The 21,810-nt window shown below is 41.3% G+C and overlaps 3 protein-coding genes across 3 annotated transcripts in view; 1 reads left to right on the plus strand and 2 right to left on the minus strand.

Moving 5' to 3' along the window:
• The window catches only part of FBXO10 (F-box protein 10), a 26,452-nt gene extending 24,158 nt beyond the window's left edge, over positions 1-2,294 (minus strand). The window contains exon 1 of the mRNA XM_009880553.1: positions 2,204-2,294. Coding sequence (XP_009878855.1) covers positions 2,204-2,294 — 91 coding nt within the window. The remainder of the gene's footprint in view (positions 1-2,203) is intronic.
• Positions 2,295-3,039: 745 nt separating this feature from the next.
• Positions 3,040-4,309, plus strand: SLC25A51 (solute carrier family 25, member 51). Its single transcript, XM_009880554.1, is given in 2 exon segments — positions 3,040-3,111; positions 3,201-4,309. Coding segments are annotated over 2 exon segments (987 nt in total). The 3' UTR covers positions 4,116-4,309.
• Positions 4,310-14,307: 9,998 nt separating this feature from the next.
• Positions 14,308-21,810, minus strand: part of DCAF10 (DDB1 and CUL4 associated factor 10) — a 19,178-nt gene continuing 11,675 nt past the window's right edge. The window contains exons 3-7 of the mRNA XM_009880555.1: positions 20,614-20,811; positions 19,955-20,157; positions 19,041-19,151; positions 17,728-17,873; positions 14,308-14,676 (exon numbers count right to left, since the gene is read on the minus strand). Of these exons, the coding sequence (XP_009878857.1) occupies positions 14,308-14,676; positions 17,728-17,873; positions 19,041-19,151; positions 19,955-20,157; positions 20,614-20,811 (1,027 nt within the window). The remainder of the gene's footprint in view (positions 14,677-17,727; positions 17,874-19,040; positions 19,152-19,954; positions 20,158-20,613; positions 20,812-21,810) is intronic.

Here is a 21,810-nt window from a genome sequence, read left to right on the forward strand (position 1 = left end):
GCAGCGTGGTGCCGGCGGTGGCGGGGAGCCGTGGGCCAGTGAGCCCCGAGTCGGTCGTCCGGTGTGTGTTACAGCGGTAGGTGATTGGCTGGAGAAACAAACGGACGAATCCCTAAACCTTCTGTGTTAACCAACACAGTTGTGTGACTTTGGGATCTGGCTAATTGTTTAGGGTGAATATTTCTCAAAGTTGATGGCGAAAGAGTGAGTTTGTGGTAATACAAACATTGTGGTATTACATTGTGGTATGTGTTGATTGAACGAGAGTTCAGTTCCCAGAGCAGTCTTATAACATGACTGGGCCAGGAGGACTTCCTAGGTAGCACATGTGTTTCCCAGCAGTCAGGATGATGGCAAGCACCGAGACCTCTTACCGGTATTACAAATATAGAGATATAATGCAATACCGGATAGCTAATGTCCTTTTCTTTATTATTTCCCTTGTGTTTTTGAGACCTAGTGGGTCACATGCCAGCATTTTTAAGGCCATGGTCGTTCAGGCAGGTAAATGGGTTGAAATGCTTCTTTAGAAGCATTAGACATGCATACCACAAGATGGTGACAGTGGCAGGCACCTGACTACGGACCTTGGGTTAGGGGATGGGATGTCAAAAGGGATTGCGTGCGCCCCCTTTCTCAGAGTGCTCTGAAATCAGCTCCTGGGTTGAGGGGAGCTTGTATATAAATGTATAAATGGGACATCGCAGCACCTTCAGGGGTTTGTGTGTATAGGCGATGCCACTGATCCAAAACCTCTACTCTCTTTTGAGAACTGTTTCTTTTATGTTAAGCTTTAACAAAGTGGCTGCTGTGGTCTAGTACTTGTAGGTGGCACAGACCTTACAAATTATGTCTGAAAGCAAGGGTTCTGTCATAAAACACTTCTGGGAGGACTTGCTGTTCCTGGGTTTTGCAAGTTCCCAACTCAGAAGTGCGACGACTTCCTTACATGAGGATCCCTGCAGTCTTCAATGCTTCCCTACTGGGCAGATCCAGCAGTTACACCAAAAGGAGCATGGGGCTTCTGAAACTAAACGTCTCTCTCTTTTTTTTTTTTTTAATTTTATTTTAATTACTATGAGTTTCTTTTGAGGGAAAAATATGTTTTGCCCTCAGGCAGCTGTCACCCATATAAATGACGAGTTGTTAAAGGCCTTTTGAATCCTTTCCTTAATGCTGTCGACTGTGGTGAGACTCTTCCACACTGTTAGTTGAATTAGCATGACCCACTGTCCCCTGTCTAAGACCAGCATATCTGCAGATGTGGCTTTCTTAGTCTATGCAAGTAGAATTACAGTAATCTGAATAATACTCTAAACTGGTGCATATATAAAGTGGTGAAATGCTTTATCTTCATAAATTATTTAGATGGCATTTTCACTTGCCAGACCTTAAAAGATTAAATAGCATGTAACTATAGGGGAAATGCCAATCCAGGTATATACGTGTTTTCTTTTAAAGAGAAATAGTGTAATTGGTCAAAATAATCTGCCAGGTTGCTTTTAGCAATCCAGGTTGCTTCTCTGTAGTCTCTTCCACACATCCTTCACCTAACAGCCTGTAGTGGCTGCACCTTGAGAAACAGTTCCTCATGCCAAGCAGGGGTATTAGCCCCGAATACCATTTTGAAGTCGTGGAAATCTCATGCACATTGCTGGCAGGGACTACCTGAAGTTCACAAGCCACCACCAGCCTTGCTTGGTTGTTACTGCCTTAACTCAGGCTGTGCTGTAGTGGAAGTTAGGATTTGGATCAGCTGCAAAACCAGCTTTTTGTAATTGTTGAATAAGTAATCCCATTTTAAAGGATGAATAAGTGTTGCCTGGTAATCATTATTTCAGTACTACCCTGCTTTATTTGGTAGAACTGTCTCTGTTTACATGTCCTTCAGGACCTCGCATCTAGCCAAGCTCAAGGTCTTAAACTTCTCAAGAGAACATGAAAATCTAGTATGGGTTCAAGATGCTCTCTTTTCTCTGCAGATGAGGCTGCAGGTTAATTAACTGGAACTTTCAGTAATTTTCAAAACTGTGTTAGAAGTGTTGTTGTAGTTGAATATAAGCCTGTGACTACAGTAGTGTACTAGGCTTGGCTGGGATGGAGTTAATTTTCTTCATAGTAGCTTGTGTGGGGCTATGTTTTGCATTTGTGCTGACAACAGTATTGGTAACTCAGGGATGTGTTAGTCACTACTGAGCAGCACCTGCATAGCACCCAGGGCCGTTCTGCTGCTCCTGCAGCACAGCCAGCGAGCAGGCTGGCAGGCACAAGGGGTTAGGAGGGGACACAGCCATGACAGCTGACCCAACTGACCCAAAGGATGTCCTGCACCAGATGATGCTGGGGGGGAGGCTGGTTGGGGGGGTGCTGCCCAGGGACTGGCTGGGCATGGGTTGGTTGGTGGTGAGCAATTGTTCTCATTTGCATTGCTTGCTTTTCTTGGTTTTTATTTTCCTCTCTCTCTTCATTGGTTGGTTGGTTTTTTTCCCCTTACAAATACTTTTCTTAAAAAGTTTTATTAAATTTTGTTATTTATTAAACAGTTTTATTTTAACCCACAACTTACTTTCTCACTTTTACTCTTCCGAAAATTCTCCCCACCACCTCACCGGGGCCAAGGGGAGAGTGAGCAAGTGGCTGTGTGTTGTTAGTTACCAGCTAAGTTAAACCATGACAAGTTTGTTATCTAAATTATCTATTTTTTTTTTCTGCCACAGGGAAAGGTAGAGTTGAATGATCAGAATTTGTAATGCATGTATTTTATTTTTCGTTTCTTTTTTTCTTTAGACTCTCTTCTGTCCCCACCACCACCATCCCAGTGATGTGTATTTTATTAGTGTGAGAGTAGACCTTTCACTCTTTGAATTCTTTGACACTGTGAATGGGGAGATCTAATATGTCAGCTGCACTGTAGGACTTAGGATGTTCATATCTCAATTTCCTTCCCAGTTTTTTTTTCTGTTGTCAGTTGAAAATGTACAGAAAAGAAAAACTGCCACTTTTTCGCATCTCCAAGACTTGAGTAGAAAACAGTGCGACATGCATTACGTCTGGCATTTGTTTCTTTTCTTCTTCAAATTTTGTGGGGTTTTCTTGGATGTAAGATACCAGGTACTGTTTAAATGATCCACTGGTGTGAAAAAAAGCTGTAGGGTCACCTGCTGCTCTGCTCATGTTTGTTCTTTTCTTTTTTGATGTAGGAAAGGAGAACTGAGATAAACTACAGTAAGTAATACAGTATGATGGATTCAGAAAGTTCTGCCCCAAAGAATTCAAAGGAATATCTAAGGAATGACATAACGGCTACCTCTGGTAAACATTATCTTTGTGGCTACTGTGCGGCCTTCACGAATATAGCAGTCACTTTTCCCATCCAGAAGGTCCTCTTTCGACAGCAGTTGTATGGTTTGAAAACAAAGGATGCAGTACATCAGCTGCAGAAGGATGGAATTCGCAATCTCTATCGTGGCATCCTTCCTCCACTAATGCAGAAAACAACGACGCTGGCTCTGATGTTTGGCTTGTACGAAGATTTCTCCTCCCTGCTCCATAGCCACACAAGTGCTCCTGAACTCCTCACTCGCAGCATGGCAGCAGTGCTTGCAGGGACCACGGAAGCCGTTCTTACACCTTTTGAGCGGGTTCAGACTTTGCTTCAGGACTACAAACACCATGATAAATTTACAAACACTTACCAGGCTTTCAAGGTACTGAAAGTCTATGGAATGAGAGAGTATTATCGGGGATTGGTGCCTATTCTGCTCCGAAATGGGCCCAGTAATGCGCTCTTCTTTGGCCTACGGGGACCTATCAAACAGTGTCTGCCTGAAGCAACCTCTTACAGCACTCATTTGGTCAATGACTTTATCTGTGGAGGGCTTTTGGGTGCCATGCTGGGATTCTTGTTTTTCCCAGTGAATGTCGTAAAAACTCGCATGCAAGCTCAAATCGGTGGTGAATTTCAGTCCTTCTCAAAAGTCTTTGTGAAGATCTGGCTGGAACGTGATAGAAAACTGAACCACCTATTCAGAGGAGCCCATCTGAATTACCATCGTTCTGTCCTGTCCTGGGGAATAATCAATGCAACCTATGAGTTCTTGCTAAAGCTGTTGTGAAAACCACTGTCTTCCTTCAGCTCTTCTGTTCATTTGGGTATTGGCATGTATGATGCCCAGGGAACACTTCCTGTGTAGTGTGAAAGGTAATTAGTCTTGGCCTTCGATATTTATGGGGTGAATGGTGATGCATCTTAAACCTTGGTGCAATTAAGATGAACTTTTTTAAGTATTTATTTGCTGGCAGGTGAGTTTACCCATAATGGAGCTACTAGACAAATACAAAGTTTAAAAAAAAAAAAAAAAACAAACAACAAAAAAAAACCCCAAAAACCACCAACAAAAAAAACCCCAAAACTTATGTTAGTCCAGCGGCTTATTCTGTATCACTCCCAAAATTTCTTAACGCTCCGTGATGGAATGTGCTCCACTGCCCATGTTGTAGAACATGAAAATCAAGGAGGGGCTGATGAAAATTGATTCCCTTGCCTGATAAACTACAAAATCTCAATTTAAGAGCTGCATTTTCAAATGTTTTAGTATCCTAAGTACTCCTTATTGTTTAAAGCTAAAAGGACAGATCCAGATGAGGATGACTGAAGTTTAGAACTTCAAGCTTAAACTAAGCCTACGCAAACTCTTCTGCCAGCCATTTTGATGCTTGGCTTTAAGATGAGCATTTCATTCAGTGGTTACTGAATGTTTAACTTCACTGTAAGCTGACTCCAGTTCAAAGTGGGATATCTCTGTGTGTATATGTACGTGTGCCTTCATGTGAAAAAGGGAAAAGTGGAAGGAATGAAACAGCAAATTTACTACAGCTTTAAAGTGTCCTTCCTTGTTAAAAAAAAATCCTTCTACTTGTAAACATGGAGTTTGTTCTGCTCTTTTTTTTTTTTTTTTTGGCATTGCTGCTTTTTCTGTTGCAAAGCTATGGGGCCAGAAAGAAGATGGCCCTTTCTGTAATGCTCATGAAATAGTTCAGCTTCCTGCGGTTGTGAAAGTTCACAAACACAGCTCTCCTGTACTGAGGTATCTTGTCTTTTGCAAATTACTTCTGTTTCATTTGGGCTGTGGAATAATGGATCACAAGATATTTTTACCTGAAACTTGGAGTTCTGCCTACTTGATGTGTACTGTTTAACAGTTCTGTAAGACAGGATTGTACGGCAGCACTGACAAGATGAGGTTTCTGGGTATTACCCACTACAGTGGACAACTGCAAGTGTAGCAGAGACGACAGCCAAAGATGACCTTAGAAGCAGCTAGGTAGGGAAGATCCAGCATTTGGAGACGTGTTTAAGGACTTCTGTAGGTGAGTACTGTAAAAGACTTAAAGAAATATGAAGTATTATGTGTCTTACAGACTTGGGAGTTGAGAGATAAAAGACTTCAGGCCTTAGAGAAAGGGCCAGAAGAGCAAGCATCACCATAAAACAGGTGAGGGTCTTAAAAACCATTTGATTCTCCTGGGGGACTTTAGTTTATGAAACTGTATAAAACAAAATATTTTGGATGATGGGGGTCAGGAAAACTTTCAGAAACTGGTCTGAATTGGTCTTTTCATAACTTTTGGAATGGCTATTAATTTTTTGAGTTTTCCATTCACTAAACTGTCCCCAAATATTGATTCTAATCAGTGTGTTATAATCATCATATAGTCCCTAGCTTCACAGTCAAAAATGACCAGGAATAAGTGAGCATTCTTGTATCTGAATGTTGTGATTATCTGCATTTAAATAAAACGTCTACTGAATGTTTGTTACTGTCAGAATCTGATTCTTACCAGTGTACTTTTTTTTTTTTTTTGTAATCACTCCTTGATGGAATAAAAGAATTTGCATCCTGTTTCTCCATGGAAGATAGTATATACTTCTCTAATGTTGGGAAATCTGAATCGTTGAGGGTAAGAGTTTAACATAAGGTTGCTACTAAGTGGTGATTGCCATTACTGTAGCAAAAAGAAAAAAGCGCAGTCTGGGTCTGTTGCTGTCTTGGCTTTCGTGGCACAGTTTGATGGAGTGAACTGCAGGTCTGTCATGGAGTTACAGAATCATAGAATGGTTTCGGTTGGAGGGGACCTTCAAGATCATCAAGTCCCACCTCCCCCTGCCATGGGCAGGGACACCTTCCACTAGACCAGGTTGCTCAAAGCCCCATCCAACCTGGCCTTGAACACCTCCAGGGATGGGGCAGCCACAGCTTCTCTGGGCAACCTGTTGCAGTGCCTCACGCTCCTCGCAGTGAAAAATTTCTTCCTAGTATCTATTCTAAATCTACCTTCTCTCAGTTTGAAGCAATTAACCCTTGTCCTATCACTATGTGCTCTTGAAAAAAGTCCCTCTGCAGCTTTCTTATAGGTGCCCTTCAGATACTGGAAGGCTGCTTATAAGGTCTCCCCAGAGTCTTCTCTAGGCTGAACAACCCTGACTCTCTGAGCCTGTCCTCACAGCAGAGGAGTGCCATCTCTCTGATCATCCTTGTGGCCCTCCTCTGGCCCAACTCCAACAGGTCCATGTCCTTTGTACATTGGGGGCTCCAGAGTTGGACGCAGTTGGGTCTCATGAGAGCAAAGGAGAGTGGCAGGATACAGTTAGCTTTCTGGGCTGAGAGCACACATTGCCAGCTCACTTTGAGCTTCTCTCTCACTGACATGCCCAAGGCCTTCTCCTCAGGGCTGCTCTCTACTTTCCAACCAGCTTCTATTTGTGCATGGGATTGGCCCAGCCTGTCTGCAGGACCTTGCACCTGGCCTTGTTGAGGTTCATGAGGTTTGCAGGGGCCCACCCCTCAGGTCTGTCAAGGTCCCTCTAGATGGCATCCATCCCCTCCAGTGTGTTGACTGCTCCACCCAGCTTGGTGTTGGCAAACTTGCTGAGGGTGCACTCCATCCCAGCATCTATGTCACCAACAAAGATATTAAACAGTACCGGTCCCAGTACTGACACCTGAGGAACACCACTTGTCACTGATCGGCACTTGGACATAAAGCTGTTGACTGCAACTCTTTGAGTGCAACCATCCAGCCAGTTCCTTATCCACCAAGTGGTCCATTGGTCAAATCCACATCTCACCAATTTAGAAACCAGGATGTTGTGTAGAATGGTGTCACATGTTTTGTACAAGTTCAGGCGGATGACATCTGTTGATCTCCCCATATCCACCCTTGCTCTAACTCCATCATTGAAGGCCACCAAATTTGTCAGGCACGATTTGCCCTTAGTGAAGCCATGTTGGCTGTCATCACAGAACTATGCTCAAGTATTATCTCTGCTTCAGAACCACTGACAGTTTTACAGCACAATGAAAGGCATTGCATGCTTAACAAATTACAGCTGTTATATGCGTAATGCAACTGCTACTCATAATCAATGAAGAGAAGGGTCCACTGAGTTTTGGCACAGAAGCGACTGTGAGATGGACTCTGTAGTTTACTAAGCAGGATGTGTTGCCAGTCTGGGAAGAGCACACTGAAGGAGTTACAATACTTCAACTAACATGAAAACAACTTTGTCCAGTCTTAATAAACTGACTATACCCATACTTAATACAGTTGCAATTTAAGAACAAAAGTCATGGAAGCATCAGGAAAGAGTAGCTCTCCAAACCAAGCCTAGCTAGCAGTGTTTCTGTGTTGCCTTGTGTGCAGGTCAGGGTCAAGGCAGGAACTGTGAAGGAGAAAGTGTATTGTAGAGAAGCAGCCTTGGCCTCGGTTACCTTCCCTGGCAGGTTAGTACCCTTTAACATGGGACAGCTCAATCGTTTGTTGCTTTACCTCATCACTGTTGCCACGGTTGCAAGGGGAACTAAACCAGGACATTGCCAGAACAGCGAGAGGAGCCAGGCCTCAGTTACTGCCTTCTCTAAAAACATGCAGCTAGTTCCCTGCCCATGGAACCAGATGATCTTTAAGGGCCGTTCCAACCCAAACCATTTAAGCTCATCAGGTAGTCAAATTGGACCAGTTCTTAGCTGTTTGCATGGGGTAGGTGGGAAGAACACAGCCATTTCCATGGGAAAGTAAACTAACATGAAGGCAACAGCTCCCAGCAGTTCTGAAATGACAGCGCAGCTGCAGAAGGCAAGCAGCTCCAGTAACAGCTGTGAGAAATAAATATCATGTTAAGTTTTTCCTCACAGAAACTCATGCCATCACATCTCTAACAGAGAGAGAGCTTTCCTAGTTATTATGCAATGCGTAATGACGGTGCAAGAGAAAGCCACAAGCACTGGCAAGCCCAAACAGCATTTTTGCAGTGCTAGGGTAGGTAAACTAGATATAGCACATTATTTTATGCTGTTTACCACTGCCTGCTCTGGCAGTGTGCGTCAACCAGGGCTGTTGTATGGCTAAGATGTTTAGAGGCAAATTTTTACTCTTCTGATCTCATTTTCAGGGAAACTTGATGGAACAGCACTACAGCTGGCTTTGTGACGCACAAGCTTGAGAACTGTAGCAGCAGCTTAGTATTACTGCCTTTACAGCAAAGCCAGGGCAACAAAGTGTGCTCATTTCATCAGCTGCTTAGCCTGTATCCCTTTGCCCCAACCCAAATCCACCTTCTGATTTAAACCCAGAAGTCACTTTGCTCCTCTGTGTGTTGAGGCCTCATTTGCAGGGAATACAACATCCAATAACCAAGTGATCTGCACAACATGCCCTGAGCATCCAGTGCCCCATTGGTCCTGCAGGACACTGACATTTGCTCTTCAGGTGATGCACAGGAAGAGCTTGGGTTTGTGCAGATGCTGCTTTCACTATGCCTGGTGGCTTCACTGGAGCCCAAACCTGTGCAAGGGGAAGTGCAACAGGGCAGAGCATCACTCTGGGCACAGACAACCCACGACCTGCTGTCTCAGACACAGCTATCCACAGCAGAGCAGGCAGGACAGTCTTCAGTTTCAGGCTGTTCGCTGTGGGCGGATAGTTGGCTGCTCACAACTGCAAGACGCCTTCAGCAAAATCTTGAAGAACAGCAATGCTGCCTTCAAGGGTTTGCTGTTTGAACAAAGGATCTCTCTGTACTCCACAGGTGCTGTCTGAAGCAATGGAATGGTGTATTACACTTGGTTTGTAATTATGATACTAGTCCCAACATGTGTCCTGCTCTCTTCATGAGTGAGCTGCTGCTTCTCACAAGCATGCTTGATGGTAGGGACAGTAGCTAAGAAACCCATGGAGGGAAAGAGACCCGCATACAGAGGTTGTTTGCTGCAAGCACTGCTTTTTTTTTTTTTCCCCCCTCTTAGTTGTAGGGAGTAGGCAAGAACCAGCAAGCATTACAGAACAGAGCTCAGTGTAAGATAAATACATTAAAATAGATTTTAATTCATTGCATTATTAAATGTTTAATTTATTATGCAAGCAAGAGAAACTGTCCACAAATAGCAAGTTACTGTACGGCTGTAAGTACAATATTTTCAGAGCAGTTCTGATACTTTCTATATGTATTAAAAGGCTACAATTTTTACTATGAAATCTCAGGTATTCCAAAATATTTTACATGCACAATTTGTTCTTGTATTAAAAACCTTACACTTATCTGAAGATACTTAGTGCTTAAGAAAATGCACCTTTGACCAAGATCAGGAAATGAGATGTTTCTGTTTCCTGGAGGACAAAAATATTATGGGCTGTTGAATATTTCCTTGTACTCCATCCTTTTAGAATCTTGTAAAGTAGATTTTTTTTAAAAAGCTTTCATTTGGCAAGTGTATTTCTTTTTTCTAGAGGTTCACATTTCATAGAGCAACAGACCCATGTTTTACGATATCAGGACCTTCTCCACATCAGCATTACCCAAATTAAAAAAAACAAAAACAAAACCAAAAAACACACCACCAACAAAAACAAACCCCCACCAAAATCAACCAATCCCCCCACCCCCCAAAACCCCAGAAAAAACTGATGTTTACATTCTAATTCTGGTAGTAGGCAATCAAACTGTCCTAACGAAGACTCCAAGAGTGCAAACAAACGTGTATGTTTGTCTATATCACTGTGCTTTTCTTCCTATCCCCAATAGTTCTGGAGGTTACATTATTCCCTGAACTACCCATGTTTGACAAGTGGACTGATGGTCTGTGGATGTATATATACTGAAATACACATGCACCACGCCCCCCCCCCTACAGAGAAAGTACATATACAAGAATGTCACTGTATAGTGCCATTAATAGTTTCTCTCCCCCTACCCACAAATGTCTGACAGTGCTGCAGTGATTTAAAGACTGACCTCTAACGGAATACGCAGAAAATGCATTTACTCCCACAACATATAGTCATTGGACTATTACCAAAGGATTACTAGCTTCAACCACTAGTTTGGATCCTGGAGACGCTGCTATACGCTGACATTCCTATTGCGACCTTAATTATGCAGTTTATCTGCTTCTGCTGATGAGCCATGCTGTGAATGGAGGAATTCCTTTACTATAGAAGTTAATGAATATGAAACCATGCATTTAAAAAAAACATACTGCATGCTTTACAATCGAATGGAGAGCTCTATCTTTAGTAGACATACTGTAAAATTTCTCAAGTGATTTGATACTTGAGTAGTTGAAAGTAAACCAGTTTTAAAGAAACCACTGGTATAAGCCACTACCATACTTTCCTGTTGGTGCAGTCTTTCATCTACCATTTGAAACATTTCTTATATTTATTTCAGACAGTTTTATATAGTTCTGGAAAGTTAAGAATTCATTTTTTGAAACATAACAGTAAGATAAACTATCTAGAAATAATCCAAAGCTCACCAACAAATTACTTCATTAATTCCATAAGGCAAGGTAACATTATTCAGAAAGACAACTGAGAATCAGTCCTTCCACCAAGATGCAACTGCAAGGCATATGAGTTGTAAACTACTGAATAGTGTTTCAATAAGTGTTATGTGAACTTCATAGGTAAAATAGATTAACCTTTGTTGAAAATTTCCAAGTATTGTTGAAAAGGAGTAATTAAATGATCAAAATCTAAGATTACCTACTTTTTCTAATTCAAACTTTTACAAATGTAATCAGAAGAACTAGGTAACATTTCTACAGCATACATGGACAGAATCCATCTTAATATGCATCTGCTGGACACGCTACAAAAGCATCAATGTAGAATCAAACCCCTTAACCAGGTCACCCTTCAGCATCAGTCCTACGCTCCTGCTTAGTGGCCCTGGTTTCCAGGGTTGGGCAGGGCTGGTCAAACCACCACTCTTGGTGCTGGGCGCTGCAGGTAGTATCTAGATGTGATGACACACGTCACTTTGGAGTAACAGCTCTTTATACAGAAAAGTTAGTGTCCAATGCTTCAGCATAATACTCTTGTAAAAAACAGCATATCATGAGGTAGAATTTAAAAAGTAACACTCAGTGCATATTAACAGGCATAGAAGTCACTAGCAATCTACCAGTTCAAGGAATTTCTGATAGGAAAAACCAAAACCAGCTATGAAAACAAATAAACCAACCAACTGACCCAAGAACTTCCTTGATTTCATGGGTGCCTCTAAAATGAACACAGTTCAAGCCTATGAGAACAGTATCTAATATTTCAAAATGTCACCAGTAGTCCCTTTAATGATGTTAAGCAAAACATTAAAGAAGATGAGAAAACAGCAGCCTAGAAGTGGGGAGAGTGAGTGCTTAGGGAAAAAGCCATCATGGTCCAGTGCAGGGACCAGGGGAGAACATGCTGCCACTGGGGTTTTTTTGCACCCCTCCCACCACCACCCCAAATAGCTTGGCCAATTAAAAACTTCTTGTAGCTTAGCTCCTCCTTCACATAAAACTCTTGTATTCCACAACTGTCCTCAAGTCTTCTGCACACTTCAATTCCATTGCTTTAAGTCACAGAGAAGGGATTTCTCCCTGAAATGCTTCTAACAAACCCACAAATCTAAGCTGTCCCAGATGTAGGTTCTGGTTCACAGGCTGTTATACGCATGCACGTGGAGCTCAGTGTAAATGGAAGCGATGTATTTCTAACTGGTCTCAAACAAACTTCCATGTTTTATTCATTCAATCACTAGGCTCCATTTTTCATGGCTTGGCCAATTATAGTGAAAAAATACCTTTTTATTGTGTTCCTTGCACGCAGTTCCAAAAGCATTCAAAAGGTACAAGTCTTTCAATTTAAGAGTCAGTGTTTTAGAAAACAGGGCATCTCTCTTCATTTACAATTTCATCAATCTACTTTTGAGGTCAAGAGAACAGTTTCAGCAACAACAGAACTGCTCAGAAGATATGCTGTGGAACATTTCAACCTATGAGTTGCTATCTGAGAAGACTATGGGCATTTAATTTGTATTTTAAGTTAACTGAGTATATTTACTTAAACAATTATTCTTCCTGCCCCAGCCAGGATGATATTCTACTGAGACACCATCACCAAATAATTCTGTTAAAAACCCATGAGACTAGAAAGCTTAGGACTTTTACCAAACAGTAGGAAGTCTACCAGCTGCACATACTTGACTACTTGAATGTAGTCCTCTAGCAGTCAGTTGCTAGAGGTGATGAATACCCAATGCAGGACTAATTAACTAGTCCTCAGATTACCAAATACCCAATATTGAAGGCTTTGTATTACTAAAGAAATCCTCCAAAAGAAGAAATTTAAGATATTTTTCTCATAATGCAAAGGAACCTTACGTTCCAATGACTTCTCCACCAACACCCAGAATATGCTACCTATGCAAATCCAAAACTACAAGAGGATCGTCAGGCTTACGTATTTCCAGCTATCTCATCTTCATAGATGTCTTAATTTTCCCCAAACACGTATTTTGCAAAAGGCTTTATAAGAGTCAACTTTTAAAAAACATGCTCTGTCGAGCCAGAGATACTGAATCTGAACAGCAAAATATGACAGTCCTTTTTAGGTAAAGTTTCCTGGTGAATTGAGTGTGTGATTGGTCAGCAAAACCTTAGTGAAATACTGAAAAAAAACCCCATCTTGGAACACGATGAGAATATTATAAATTGATATGGATGTACAAGACTGAAATAACTGCATTTACAAAGTTAGCTATATTAACTTGAGGGCTAAAACTTGGCATCCATACTTAATATGTGATTTAATGCTGAATATTAACATTTTTCACATCTTATGATAAGACCCGTTAAATCCAAATAGATCTTACTGTAGACAGGCATGCTTTTAATCCATTCCCAGACTGACAGTACATGTGAAGAAAGGCTTATCTGGTGATACTACGGACACATCCTAGACGAATTCCTCTCACAGCAATGGTGAAGGCAAGGTGCGGAAGAACAGTCAGGTGGGATACAGCCTTAACAGCAGCAGAATATTCTGCAGTGTTAAGTTTCAAACATGGGATTAAGCTTTATGTTACTGATGTGGAAAGCTCCCTACAACAGAAACCCTGGCAGCCGAGGAGTCAAAGTTGCCCAAGAGAGCCTGACCAAGGACACCCCCGTTGTATGAAAAGTCCAAACAGTTCATCTGCAGTGGTTATAGGGCAGAGTCTTCACCCATTCAACTCCCACTTCCCTGCCCCAGTCTTCCTACTAAATTCTCTGAGGAAAAAATGCAGCTACATCTCCATCCAGAACCTCTTCCTTCTAGCAATAAACACAATATATGCAATCACAGAAAAACATGTTTTAACTGCAACGAAACATTACAGAAAGTTGGCTCATTTTTCTAGCCAATCACAAACAACCAAATTAATACATAAATTAAAACAAAATTTCCTTTTCTTTCTGTGACAGTAACTAATTGTGTTAGTTACACAGAAAAGCAGCTCATTGTCCAATAATCACCTTATAGTAGTTTCAGCAACAGAAAAGGCCAAGGAAGCATATGTGAGGAAGTCCAGCTCCTTTGGAATAAGGAGGTGTCGTACCCACGGAGCCTGGGCGTGTTTTAGATGAACTGCAACCCTTACCCCCTCTAGATTTGTTTCAAAAAGCCCACTTCAAGTTGCATTGAGGGAAATTATCGACAAGTATTTTGGTACAAACAAACCAGAACAATGACTAGATGGCACAGGATCAGCAGGAGCAGAGGTCTGCTTGGAAGGCTGAAAACACAGCACATGGAAGCGGACTTGTGGGTGCAGTATGAGAACGCATAGAGTGCTGGGCTGGAAACTCTTTCCGCTGTTGTGTTCAGAGATCATAGTAACTATGATCTTATCTGGATTGAGAGATTTCAGAAAGAACATACTTCAACTAAACTCAAGTAAAAACCACAAACATCTGAATGTCCTGTTGATGCAAGATGTGCCTAGAACTTTGGCTGATACAGAGAAACACGTCCGCTAAGGCACCCCGAGGCAATCTGACAGTGTGTTGGAGAAAACTTTGTTGTCAGTACCACGTCATTGTGAGAGTAGAGGGAACGGATTTCTTTCAGGGGGCTGGCTTCTTTGGGCAAACAGTCGACAAGTTCGCTGCAGTGTGCATCAAACCCCAACAAGCGGATCCCAAAGCCATGCGGGGATGAAATCATCCGGCCATCAGGACTGAAACAAAGTTCTTTGATGTAGCCCCGGCCCACATTGGCTTCTTCAATGCAATGAGTCAATCGCAGGGAACAACGAGGTGAGACGGGGCGCACAGGGGCTCCTTCCTGGAATTCATAGACACAAGTCCACTAAAGGGAGAGGCAGAGAAAGGACACTGAAAAAAAAGTAAAGCACTGCAAATACACATTCCCTCCCGCTGCATGTTAAGTGAGTAACACAGGAATGACCAATGCTATTGCTTATCTACTCTTCGATAACCATCTACTGTGCAACACTGAAGACAGGCTGGTCCATTGGCGTCTCCTCCGCTTTGAACTGCTAAACAAAACAGCTGTCTAGCATTCAAAGCTACTTTTTTAATTAAAGAGATGATAGATATAATCTTTTAAATCTAGTTTTTATCTGAAAAGAGTAAAGCCTAATCCTTTGGCAAGGCATCTGCTCTAGTTTTGTAGACATTTAAATGAAATCTATAATAAACTAGAACTTAGCCTACTGTAATTTACAATTGACCATTGGAATTTTTTGCCCATAACTTCAAAAGGAAAGAAATGAACCACTCTATAGCCAGCTTGTTACTTGTGAGTAACAGCCAGGGATTTTAATGTTTAATCTAATTAACTAATCTCAAACCAAATACAAAAACAGCTCTATGACAAAGTTTGTATCGTGTTGAAAGATTCAAATTCAGCCACAAGACAAAAGAAGTGTTCTTAGTTCTGTTCCATGTAATCTACTGAAATAAACACCAAGGGAACAATACTAATGAATATTAATAGAAGACAGTAAAGCAGACACTAGGACCATGGGAAATTGTAACTAGGCCAATCATCAGTATCAACTAACTCAATATAATATTTGCATTTTCAAAAAATTCTGTGTTGCATAGAGGTTTTATTGTAAGTTTACAGAACAAGCATTAAAATTTGTAGCAAATCTGCTAAGCTTCCATTCAGTCTGTAAGAGGTTCCATACACGTCTGTAAGAGGTTACCATTACAAAGAGTGCCTCACAAAAAAAAACCCAAATAAACAAACCAAAAAACCCAACCAAACAAACCCTAAACAAACCAAAAATCAAACCAACCCCAACTTACATCAGCTATCAAATTAAGTAAACTGTTTATTATTGGTCAAGTATTGAAATAATTCTTTGTGGTTTTGGAAAACAAATATAAAAGCTCTGTGTCTTAAAAACAGAGTGGTCTGCACAACTACCACAGCAATAGCTTTGAAATAACCCTAGGAAAAAAAGGTGTTTGCAAGAGGACCATCTGGTGGAATCCAGGTGTTCTGAAGGCTCTGGCTGGACACTAAGTTGTAAGTGAACTTGAGTTAACCTGAAAGTTACTTCTTCAAAAGCAGGTGCTCCCAAACACAACCTGCAGGCTCTTGCTTTCTGTATACAGTCCATGAAGAAGTTCTTTCATTATTTCCGAGTGCATTACAGACTTCTCATTTGTCTTACAACAGGGTCCCAGTGCAATATGGCAATTATTATGTGATGCTTCACAAACAGAATCTGGGAACATAATCCAACACTGGCCTTAAAGTCTGCCATTACTTCAGAAGGCAGAGCCACCCTGCAGAAAGGCCTGGATAGGATGGAAGAGTATGCTAACAAGGACTTTATGAAGTTTAACAAGGACAAGTGTAAGCTCTTCCACCTGGGAAAACACAATCCAGGAGTGCAGCACAGGCTGGGATGTACCTGGCTGGGGAGTAGCTCTGTGGAAATGGACCTGGGGTACAACAAGCTCAATATGAGTGAACAGTGTGCTGCTGCGGCAAAGAAAGTCAACAGGATGCTGGGCTGCATCAACAAGGGCATCACCATCAGAGAGAAACAAGTTATCCTGCTCTACTCAGCACTTGTGAGGCCACACCTGGAATACAGCGTTCAGTTTTAGTCCCCACTATACAAAAAAGATGTGGACAGGCTGGAGAGCATCCAGAGATGTGTCACCAACATGATCAAAGGACTGGGAAGCCTGATGTATGAAGAAAGGCTGAGAGAACGGGGTTTGTTCAGCCTTGACAAAAGGTGGCTTAGGGAAGACTTTATCACCATGTTCCAGTATTTAAAGAGTGGCTACACAGAAGATGGAGAGTCCCTTTTTACAAGGAGTCTCATGGAAGAGACAAGGGGTAATGGGTACAGGTTGCTCCTGGGGAGATTCTGATGGGACACAAGAGGAAAATTTTTCACAATGAGAATAATTGGCTATAATCTCCAGGGAAGTAGAGTATTCCCTATCATTGGGCACTTTTAAGATTCAGCTGGACAGGGTGCTGGGCCATCTTGTCTAGACCGTGCTTTTGCCAAGAAACGCTGGACCAGATGATCCTTGAGGTCCCTTCCAACCTGGTATTCTATGACTCTATGATTCTTTAAAGCAGCATTTAGGTGAGTGAAATCTGCAAGCTGCACAGGAGCTGTAGCTGGTCTTATGACTTAGTACTTCAAATAAAGGTTTTAAATGAATACTGCCAGGAAGATCATTGATACCCCATTTATATTTAAGTTAGAGAGTTTTAGGATGAGAGTTGAGACTAAGGCACTTTCTTACATAAACTTCACGGGAATTCATCATATTCAGACCTATGATGTGGCAGTTTATAAGCAGACGCAGAAATATTCCACGAGTTTTTTTTCACAGCAGTGTAGGAGCAGCCTCTGGAAAGCATTCATCGGCACAGCAGGAGCACTTCATCCCTGAAGCACCAATGAAGGCAGAAAACATTTCAAAGGCACCTGAGGAACTCATAGGAGCTTCTCTGCTCAACTTAAACCATGTCCACCAGTACACAACTCTCTAACCCTCTGTATTCTCCAAGTTCACACCTCCTATATTTTGGCAGTTACATATTTTTAAGTCATGTATTTGGCAGCACAACTACTATTCAAAAACTATTAACAGATCTGGGAAGGATAAAACATATTCTGTGACAGAACTGGGCAACAGGAGTACTGAATGCAGGCTACAAAGTCATACGAGATCATTTAAAAAAAAGAAAAAAGAATTTCCTAATCTTTGTAAAATTAATGCATTTGTAAGCAGAAATAACTGACTAATTTATTCAAACGCAAATTTACCCCAAAACAAAGAAATTTCTATACAGTTGTATGATCAATACATCTCACTTAACGTATTTTTTTAAAAAACATATTTGTTTTACCTCCTGGTCATCTGTATTACTTGAGCACCGAAGAAGCGTAGCCCACCCTTTTGGATGTAGCTGTAGGGATGTAATGCAATTGCCTCGATCTCTTTCTCCAGGAACTTCTGGTGTTAAGACCTCCAAACTATTTCTAGGTGATCCACCTAGAAGGCGAAGTCAACTGTAAGTCTCAATGACGCCTATAAACTGATTTTTACCCCATCAGTCTAGTGCTGAAAGGTCAAACAAGTTGACGCTTGCATCTGACTGCTAGCAAAGACCACACCTTTATGAAAGGGTAAATGAAACAGGAGAAACTGAAGCTAAAACCAGTGGGCTCAGTCCTGATTTCAAATACCTTCTTTTTTGAAATTTCCTTCAAGAGCTGCATTAAATCACCTCATATCCTGACCTAAGTCAGAGTTAAGTTCCCACATATATGCTCTTCATTATCATTAGAACAAAGTCTAAAGAGTGGGGTTTTTTAAGAACTACTGGTTCTTAAACTTGTATGACCTCCTTTCCAAATTCCTTCTAAAGTCTGCTCAGCTGGATGCAGTTTGACTCCCTTCTCCCTCTCACACCTAGAAAGCTTTTCACAGCTAAATCATGCCCTGGCATTCTTTTGTAAGTATGTTAGTGGATCTCACAACCATGAATAGTTAGAAATTAACATTATGCTTATTTTAAATTGCATGTGATTCACAAAGTATTTGCCAATTTGCCAAGTTCACACTGACTCTCTGAAAGTATCTTAGATTCAGAGGAAGCCTGCTAGAGCATCATCAGTTTTCATAGCTCTGTAGATAGGCAGGACTTGGTTTGTAATCACAACTTCACAAAACACTTTCCACATTTAGGACCTCTTTGCATACTCTTTTTCCATGCTATTGAATCCTCATGGAGAAAATGCAAGTACATATTCCCATCATTAAGGAAAAAAGCAAAACATAGCGATGTTCTGCTCTGCTATTGGTTTTGGTTTTGTTTTTTTTTTTCTTTTTTTCCCCTGAAGGTCATTCACACAAACTTTGTTTGAGGAACAAAAACAAGGAAAAGGGAGCACCTCTACATAACAATAATAATGTGCTCATATAAAATAAAGATCTTGTTGCTGTTATCAAATTTCTTGCAAAAAAAAATGGTTAGATCCCCAGACTTTGGTGTGCAATGATATTTTATTGGTTTAATAGAAGTCATAGCAACACTATTCTTTTAAAAGTCACAGAGACAAAAATGCAGTTCTTCACTACTGTAGTCTGGTCTCTTCTGGATACAATGAGTCAGTCCACGATTTTTTATTTTCATTTTTAGAAAAAATATTTTCCTACCTTCTCGCTGGGAGGACCGTGACATGTGTTTCTCAGACAGTAGACTTGAATCATTCTGGTGACACGGTGAACCTACAGCTCGAGGACCAGACGAACCTGATGATGTTATGTCTGCAAACAGCATCAGCCATGAGAACAGATAAGCACAGCCTACTTAACATGCATGTCCCTCACTTAACACTCCTTAGAAATGTTAAGTAAAGGGTAAGGCACCCTTTAAGAAAACATTTTTCAAAGCTCAGTTGATAGTCTAAAAGTACCATTCTGATTGTGCCTCATACAAATAAACTGCCAGCACAACAAACTCTGCTGGGAATAAGAAGCAAGCTGCATTCCTTCCTTCTTACCTGCTGTGACTACTAGAAGCCGGGGTACAAATTCTTTCCCAGGCCACTCCCTTTATATCCTGACACCCGAAATGGCAGAGTTTCTGTCAGTATTTTGCTCTGTTACTGCCATAAAGCAGTGAAATTTCAGACCACACGATTCTTCCAGGTCTGCTGTCAAGAGCAACCACACCACTGCACAATAGTCATTAGTAGTTGCTGGAGCTCACATGCAGTCAAGCCCACTCAACATGGGTTAATTTTCTTTTATTACAGGACCAAGATAAATAAATAAAGATAAATAAAGCTAAAATCTGCCAGCTTGAGGTGACAAAATTCCACAGGTGCTATATCCTGTAGTGCTGACATCTCAATACCAAATTTTTTTATCTGACTTTACCTGAGTCAGACCATAGCACTCGACAATACAGATGTGTGTGACCCCTGAACAACAGAGCAGCTACTGTGCCAAAGAGTTCCTTGGTGGAATCCTCGTGACTCCACCTATATCTTCTTTTCCTAGCTATAAGTATCCCATGAAACACTTTTAACAGAGAAGCTGCCACAGACTTTTCCACAAGCATTCACCTGAACTTGTTGTAGTCCTCCTAGCTCTTAAAATTGGGTAGCTGCCAACCTCTAAAGATTTGTTTAGGTCAAGGTCATGCAAAATCAGAAGATATCCAGAGGAGGTCGAGATCAACATTTTGGAACAGTCTGGTGTAAGCCTCATTCGCATAAGAAAACGGGTGTGAAAAAACTTCTTGTGGGGACATCCATCTTCTGTGCACCTGGACAGCAAAAAAAAAGCACAAGAAATGGCAGCAATTAGGTTCGACTCAAGTCCCTAATAATGTCCAGAAGAGTCCAAGATGTGCTAAGCATCCTTGTTCATTCAAAAAAAAATTTTAGTTATCTTTATCCTACCTAAATCAGATTTTCATGAAATGGCAGAAGTCACATATTCATACTACCACAACAATGAAGACAATTCTTAAAAAAAACCAACAAACCACATGCAAAAACCTGAACTACATTTAACATGTCAGCAAGAAAAGCTCTCTTTTTAGCTACCAGATTATTACCATATAAAGGTGATGCAAGTTCTTGATAAGGGCTATAAACTAATCACAGTATTTAAGAATGCATTATAGCACCACTCAGGGAAGCAGGTTTTCCATCCTGTACAGAAGAACCCTATCCTCATGTGTTCTAGAAATGTTCACAGCAGTAACACAGCCACATACCTGTTTGTGTCCCAGATGATCACATTTCCATCAAACCCTGACGTTACTAGTAATCTCGTATTGGTATCATACTCGATGTTCTTAACCCAGCTAGTGTGACCATGTAAAGTGCACACTTTTGTGTTCAGCTTTCTCAAATCCCAAAGTGCTATTGTAGTGTCATCAGAACAAGTCGCAAACAGTCGATTATCTAGAAACCTGAAAATGGGAGAGAAATACTGTAGCTAATTAGTGCCTTTTCTAATTTAAATATTCTTAAGCAGGAATTTAAGCTAATAGAGAAATAAATACAGTGGTGACACACACACAAAAAAATAACATATAGCAGAATACTTGCCAATAAAATAGTTCCGTTAAAAAACAGTACTGTCAGGATATGAACCAGTAGTACATCTGTAATAGCAAAGCTGTAAATCTGCAGAAGCATAGCAGAAGATTTTTTGTTTCTTTTAATGAATCACTTTACGATCACACAATCACCAAACTACCAGTGGAACAAATGCTCACACAGAATCCTTCCAGTAACTAAATCAATTACCCATCTGGATCATACTCAGTTTTAAACTTACCAAGTCTTTAAAAGACACAAAAGTCCTAGGACTGGTCAGTTTTTGGACCACTGGCAAGATATTCCCACTGACTGGTTTGCAGTCCCTGCAACAGAGGCCTGCTAGCCTAGATTGTTTCTAATTTATGCCTTTCATCTTCCCCATTTTTGCCAGAGCCTTTCACTACTACAGACAGGCAGCACCACAAGACACAGCAATTCTACCTTCATTTATTTCATACTACACATGATCCTATCAGCTCATAATTAATTAAACCCATGCTCTTCTTTACTGTCTTAATTTCTAATTTAACCCACCCTCGTTCTTCCCCTACTATTTTATAAATCTTCCTCTCTTCCTCACCGCAGGCATAAGCTCCCTGCACTCAAAGGAGGTTTCTGAAAGAAAGATCCCCTTGCTGCTCTGTACAGCACACATCCCACCAGCTCAGCGGAAACACTTGGTGCCCAAGCCCCCTTCAGCTAATGCCTGAACACCTCCCCCTCTGCAAGGCCTGACACTGCTCTGTACCACACACAGTCACTCGGCGTTTGATGTAGTCAGTCCCGACTGAAAGCTCTCCACAGATCCTGACCCCTCTAGCAGAGGCAGAACACAGCGCTCGTCGCAAAGCCAGCAACAGGAGCCC

The sequence above is a fragment of the Charadrius vociferus genome, unplaced genomic scaffold (genome assembly GCF_000708025.1).
Source record: "Charadrius vociferus isolate BGI_N301 unplaced genomic scaffold, ASM70802v2 scaffold633, whole genome shotgun sequence".
Lineage (NCBI taxonomy): Eukaryota > Metazoa > Chordata > Aves > Charadriiformes > Charadriidae > Charadrius > Charadrius vociferus.